The sequence below is a fragment of the Hippocampus comes genome, unplaced genomic scaffold, assembly GCF_001891065.2.
Source record: "Hippocampus comes isolate QL1 unplaced genomic scaffold, H_comes_QL1_v1.1 scaffold353, whole genome shotgun sequence".
Taxonomy (NCBI): domain Eukaryota; kingdom Metazoa; phylum Chordata; class Actinopteri; order Syngnathiformes; family Syngnathidae; genus Hippocampus; species Hippocampus comes.
In genome coordinates this window covers 107,401-114,381 of record NW_017804981.1, presented here as the reverse complement: position 1 = coordinate 114,381, position 6,981 = coordinate 107,401, and the positions used below count along the sequence as shown (strand labels likewise).

Genomic DNA, 6,981 nt, shown 5'->3' with positions numbered 1-6,981 from the left:
TTTTGTGTTTGGGGGGGGGGGGGGAATTTTGGTATGTCGTTATTTTTTGTCATATGTAATCATGTGTTAATGTGTATAAAAATAACAATGGAAATTTGGGTTATTTTAGGGAGGAGTGGATTTTGAATGTCATTCATTATTATCTTTGTCTAATGATACAATCTTAATGTGTGTGTGTGTGTGTGTGTGTGTGTGTGTGTGTGTGTGTGTGTGTGTGTGTGTGTGTGGTGGGGGGGCACGGCAAAAAGTTAGCTTTTTAATTTATTTATTTATTTTGCCAATTGGGCTGCCCGGTGGTCCAGCGATTAGCGCGTCGACCTCGCAGTGCAGAGGTACCAGGTTCAATTCCAGCTCCGGCCTCCCTCTGTGGAGTTTGCATGTTCTCCCTGGGCCTGTGTGGCTTTTCTCCGGGTACTCCGGTTTCCTCCCACATTCCAAAAACATGCATGGCAGGCTGATTGAACACTCGAAATTGTCCCTAGGGGCGAGTGTGAGCGCGGATGGTTGTTTGTCTCTGTGTGCCCTGTGATTGGCCTGCAACCGGTTCAGGGTGTCACCCGCCTACTGCCCGAAGACGGCTGGGATAGGCTCCAGCACCCCCGCGACCCTTGTGAGGATAAGCGGATCGAAAAATGGATGGATGGATTTTGCCAATTTTAAAAGAGCTAAAAACGGTCAGGCCCAAGTGTGTACCTTGCTTAACTTGCTAACTTGCTGTGGGTTTGCCAGGGCCTTCAACGTCGAGCCACACCTCATCCCAGCGAGCTAAAGGTGATGAAAAAAGTGATCGAGGACCGACGGAACGAAGTGTTCACGTCCAGGCCCGAGGGAGAAGATCATTCCTCAGATGTGCCGGTAACGTAAAAAAAAGCCCTATCAACTGACGTCTTGTCCGCTAGCCATTTGCTTTCTCGGACTGACGCGTTGCGGTTTCAGGAGAAACGGCTCAGCGACCTTTCAAATCAGAGCCACGACTCGCAGGTGTCTGACAGCACGCTGTCGGCCGCCTCCCACGAGGAAAGGCGAGAAGTTGCCGTGCCCTCCCAGGACCTCGTGGACGGCCACTCCCATCACGAGGAGGAGGACCTGGATGAGATGGAGGTGGAGTACATTGAGGTGATTATATCCACATTTTAGGGCTGAGGCATGATGGCCTTAAAAGTAAAATTCACCCCAAAATATGGATTTGATTTTCTTGGAAATGCCATTTATGTGTTTTGGTGCTCCAAAAAAAGCTCTTTTTTTTCTGTGTACACATGGCAGGTATCGTTTCAGCATTATTTCATGATATTTCTTTCGACTCAACATTAGACTGACGCTGTTCTCTTGTTTTCTATCGGTTTGTTAGTTTTACTTTCTTTTGTTGTCGTATGATAGCTATTTGATGATAGATGTAAAGTGCTTTCGTTTCAGCTGCGGCTGTTGTTAGATGTGCAATAAAAAAAAAAATTATTATATTGTATCGTATTATATTGGCTACTCGCTGCCGATATCAGGCACCGATACTTAAAGCAAAAAAAAAAAAAAAAATTTGACATTCACTATGCCTCCTTGCCAGTAACTGGCGCTACGCCGTGGTGGTTCGACACGTCAGATGAATCATTGAAAGAAAGGTCTTGCTTCGCAATTATCTGTTGTTGCATTAATTGTAATTTTATGGCTCCAAAGTACTCAGTATTGGCGTCTGTGAGTATTCAAGAGTGACTACTCATAATGGTAGCAGTCTGAAAAAAGTGTTTGTAAACATCCCTATTTAAAAAAAAAAAAAAAAAATTAGCATACACAGATTAAATAGTACAATATTGAATAATTTGTGCATCGTGATAAATTTCATGGCCATTGTGCTGCTCATTTGAATCTTGACCACCAGGGAGCAGTATGTGCTAAAATGGATTCGTTGCCCTGTCTGTCAACTCCGAAACCTGAACCGTCTCCTTCCTCCAGCCCACCGTGCACTTTGCCGAGGAGCCCATCATCCGCAGCGGGGACGATGACGACGTCGAGGAAGACGGCAAGAGGAGCGAAGGGGACGAGGACGAGGACGACAGGCCCCCCTTCCCTGCCGAGAGGCAGCGGCTCATCCGGAAGGACACGCCACACTACAAGAAGCACTTCAAGATCACCAAACTGCCCAAACCCGAGACGGTGGCGGCCCTGCTGCAGGGTTTCAACCCCGACGTCCTCGGCTCGCCCACCGAGGACAAGCTGGACGGGCGTGAGGAGGAGGAGGAGGACGACGAGGACGATGGCGTTGGCACCCCTCTGTTGCGTCGCAGGATGGAGATGTCGGAGCTGGAAAACAGTCGATACCACGTCAACTCCAGTCAAGTCAAGGTAGGATGACATCATTTTGCCTTTTTGGTTATAGTACATATTTTCGTCAGGCTTCTGTACAACTATCCAACTCCTCCATGTTGGTTTAAATCGGTGTCACAACAAATGATGCTATACCCCCCGAGCCGAGCAGCTTCAAGCTGAATCTTTTGCCCTGCCACATCACTGACGCCCTTCAGCACCACTAAACCATTTCGCTCTCCGGGTTAGCAGCCATGGCTTCTAATTACTGGTGTCACTTGACACGCTTTGTGTGTTGCGTGCGCGCGTGAGTGTGTCTAGATTCGAAGGAACTCAAATGAGCAACAGTTTTATTTTGCAAGATTTCTGCTGATTCTTCACTTTCAAGAAAAACGTTGATTCGTCGGTATTGTGTGGACGTGTTTATGTGCGCCTCGGACCAACCAGAAGATGCTCAGGCAGAGCTGGGGATGCAATTTGCCCCGTCATTGAGTGTGTTTGTTGTTGTGGAAATTCAGTCAGGCTTTTTATTTATTTATTTATTTATTTTTTAATCTGTATTTTATTTTATTATTTATTTTATTGTATTTTATTTATGTATTCGGTAATGCCACAAACATTCAAAAGTTGCCTGGAAAAAAATCCCCCACACTGTTATGATCAATTCACATTTTCAAGAAGAAAAAAAAGCTGTCGCCCTTCCAGTTAGAAAAACTGGAAAGATGAAAAGTCGAAATCTGACAAGAATACAGTTGTATTTTTCCAGGATAACGTCGTAACATTATAATATTTGGGTCACGGTTTACTGAAGTGAGAAAGTTATATTTCAACAGGTGAATAAAAAAGAAATGAATCAAACAATGCAGCCAAATTTGTCTCAATTTCCATTTGGACAAAAGCAGTGCTTTGATACCATCTTGTGGTCAGCATTGGGAGTTGTATAACCATTTTGAGAAGATATTTATGACGGGCTTCTAAAAATAAAATGAAATAAAATGAAACAAAGCAACTTTTGTCGAAATAAATAATTCATAAAATTTGGTCAGAATTATGCCTTTTGTTTAGAAAATGACTTCCTTTCCGCTGGGATGACAGATTGATGCAATATGCCTCAATCATATCGGAGCTTTAAACTGTCAATTTTGATATCGGTTTATGATGTCTATTCTACTCGGGCACTTTTGTTAAATAAATTGACGATTTATTACAAATGCCCTCAAACGATCGGTCGCACCCTTTTAGATTACAATTGAATTCCAAAAGGCGGATTTTCTCAGTTGTGGCAAAAACTGTCGGGCGCCCGTGTGGATTCCAGAAATGGAAGCTTGATTTCATTCAAATTTATTTTTGCCTTCTCTCATCCGCTTTTGCTTTTTTTCTTGGTCTCTCCATGTCTGCTGGTGTTGACTTCTGGTGGCTGGGGGGGGTTGGGGGGTGCGAGTGCGCTTTGGCTTCCAAGCGGGGACGCACGCCCACAAGTCTCTAAAAAGTGTCCTTGTGACTCTTTAATTTAATTGAGTTATTGGCGTGAGTGCAAGCCTTTTTTTTTTTTTTTTTTTAATGATTTTTGGGGGGGCCTAACTAATCCGCATGCTTGTCGCTGGTTCCTGTCCCTAACAGGGGGTGTCATTTGATCAAGTCAATAATCTGCTGATTGAACCTGCTCGAATTGAGGAGGAAGAGGTCTGTACCTTCGCTTTCCTGTCTACTCTTTTGCTCACCCCGCCTGCCCACTCACTTGTAAATGCCACTGAAAATCCAGGACGCAATCAAAGCAAATCACTCGCGCTATCCGGTGAGGGTGGCAGAACCTGAAAGCAGAGGCAAACGTCTTTTTTGTTCACCCTTCGTTGTCGTGTGATTACGAATAGCTCAGTGTCAAACACCCCCAAAATATTAACTCGCACACAAAAAAAAAAGCCCAAAAACATTTTGGCGATGAGCTTCATGTTCTGCCACCTTTCCTGCCATCTTTCCTGCTTGCCGCCGCTTTGCTGCTTGTTTTTGGCTTTTCCTCATTTGCGTTGTCTCCTCCCGCAAATGGATGACCGACCCGGTCTGGACGTCGTTCTCCACAATTTTGTTTTGGTTTTTTGGGGTTAAATAGGCACACTGAAAGAGAACAACAAACCCAGCGGGACGAACGCAGATGCTCCCTTCCTTTTGAATTGAATGATTCGAATCAAATTGTGTGTGCTGTGTGTCTTTTAGCGTCTCATTGTTTTGGTTTTTTGGGGGATATGTCGAATGGATTTTTCAACGCCGCAGCATGGTTCTTTTAGTCTTGTGCATAGTCCTAGAATATACTTTTCTTTACTCTTCCTTTACGCCCTTCCTATTTATGCATGTTTTGTGAGCATACATGGTTAGGTTTGACAATATTTTATTAATATATTTACACTTCACAAAAAAAAAAAAAAAAAAAAAAAAAGGGGATATCAGAGTTTGGGGTGAAATTTTAGAATGAACCAAAAATGCATTGTAATTGTTCCAGTGAACTTAGTTTGACCTTTTCTTCACTTTTCAACACGCAACTGCCAGTTCAATGTTTCAGGACATTTTTTGATCAAATTGCTGCACGGCAACAAAATCCACAACGGGTGTCATCAGGATGAAGGCAAAAAAGTGAATGGATTTTTTTTTTTTTTTTTTTTTTTTTACATATCAAAAGAGATTTAAAAAAGGGACTATTTCTGTTGTAAAGGTAAACAAATACCATTTAAGGACAAAGTATTGCAAAATAGTCAACTGCTCTCCCTGTAAGTCATTTATTGTTCTAAGTCTGAAGGGACCACCAAAAAAAAACCCCAAAAAAAAACCCCAATTATTTTTCTTAATTAATCAGTTATCAGAGTTTTATTCTGTCAAATATTCGTTTCAGCATCAGCCCATCTCGGTCCATCTGTATTCAGATATTTAGAGAAGGTCAAATGAAGTGTGTTATAGTTCATTTTCGGCCCATCCTAAAAAAAATTCACCCAAAAAACTGAATGTCCCCAACTTTTCATGAGTGGTGTATCTCACATTTTAATTTTTTTTTTTTTTAAATCCGCAAGATTACGTAATGCACATGAATCCCTCTGAAGAGCGCTTCCAAAAGCAAAGATGATAACATTTGTGTCTGTAGTGGAAAAAGGCTTTCATCTTAATCTAATCCATTTGCAGCACACTTTAACCATCCTGCGGCAAACGGGCGGCCTCGGCATCAGCATTGCTGGCGGGAAAGGGTCCACGCCGTACAAGGGGGACGACGAGGTCAGACCCACTTCCTGGCGAGCACACACCTAAGGGTACTGGCGACGTATTTAATATTTTTTTTCCGTTTGACTTCAGGGGATTTTCATCTCCAGAGTTTCTGAAGACGGTCCGGCTGCCAGAGCAGGAGTGAAAGTGGGAGACAAACTGCTTGAGGTAGAACAGTTTTCAAAAAAAAATATATTTTTTTAATAATATTTGCCAACACTTTGAAAAATACTGTGTCCACATCCCAGCGTGATAACCAACATGAAAAGTTTTATTCCTAAAAATATTTAATATAATTGTGATATCATTTTAAAAAATATATATTTATACCGTGCTTAAAATACGGGAGGAACTACTGATATAATGCTTCGATTCAAATACGAAATGTACGTAAATGTATGTCTTCAGATCAAACTCGAGGCCCGGGGGCCAGATGTGGCCCGCCGCATCATTTTAAGTGGCCCGTGAAAGCGAATCAAAGATGACAACCACCACGATGCTTGCTAAAATCTGGACCAAAATTTCACATTTTCACGTGTCATAAATCAGTGACATATTTTGTCAATATTTTCTTGTTACCAAACCCCTCATTCCAGTTACTTCAGCAATAATTGAATAAAACGTTATTCTTGACTTCTTGATATAGTTTCAATCAGAACGGCAATAATGTGGCCCACGACAAAAATGAGTTTGACAAGCCCTGCTCTAGATGTTTAAAAGCAAACATTTCTGAAAAGATTCAATGCAAATGTATAAAAAAAGTTAAATACAACTGAAGTGTACAGTATTTAAAGTAAAAATGTATTACACTTGGTTTAAGAAACCTTAAAGTCATGGTGACATTATGCACAGTTTAAACCGTTTGCTGAAATGTAGGAGAAAAAATATATATACAGTACTTAAATGATTCACAAAATTTGTAGTTAAAAAAAAAGTTTAAGCCACTGTAACATTCCGCACATTTGGAATATTACCACTTCACTTGAACATCGGAAATTAACCAAAAAGTACTTAAATTGCGATTCATTAAAAATTCAACTTTGCGCACGATCCCAGGTGAACGGCGTCGACCTCTACGAGGCCGAGCACCACGCAGCCGTGGAGGCCTTGCGCGGCTCCGGGGCCGCCGTCTCCATGACGGTGCTTCGCGAGCGCATGGTGGAGCCGGAGAACGCCATCACGACCACGCCGCTCAGGCCCGAGGACGACTACTTCCCGCGGGAGAGGCGCAGCAGCAGCAGCGGGCTGGTCTTCGAGGCCGGCCACGGACAGGGGGGCGGGTTAGGACCCCTGCAGCGCCTCTCCGCCTGCCTGGTGCGCAACGACAGGGGGCTGGGCTTCAGCATCGCTGGAGGGAAGGGGTCCACGCCGTACCGTACCGGGGACACGGTGAGACCACTTGGATTTTTTTACAGTTGATCTCAATTGTGTTGCGTGTCTGCC

General features: G+C 43.1%; 1 protein-coding gene across 1 annotated transcript in view; it reads left to right on the top strand.

Moving 5' to 3' along the window:
* The window catches only part of scrib (scribble planar cell polarity protein), a 54,217-nt gene that overhangs the window by 21,333 nt on the left and 25,903 nt on the right, over positions 1–6,981 (top strand). The window contains exons 13-18 of the mRNA XM_019893065.1: positions 710–855; positions 937–1,116; positions 1,945–2,334; positions 5,461–5,550; positions 5,629–5,706; positions 6,595–6,927. Of these exons, the coding sequence (XP_019748624.1) occupies positions 710–855; positions 937–1,116; positions 1,945–2,334; positions 5,461–5,550; positions 5,629–5,706; positions 6,595–6,927 (1,217 nt within the window). The remainder of the gene's footprint in view (positions 1–709; positions 856–936; positions 1,117–1,944; positions 2,335–5,460; positions 5,551–5,628; positions 5,707–6,594; positions 6,928–6,981) is intronic.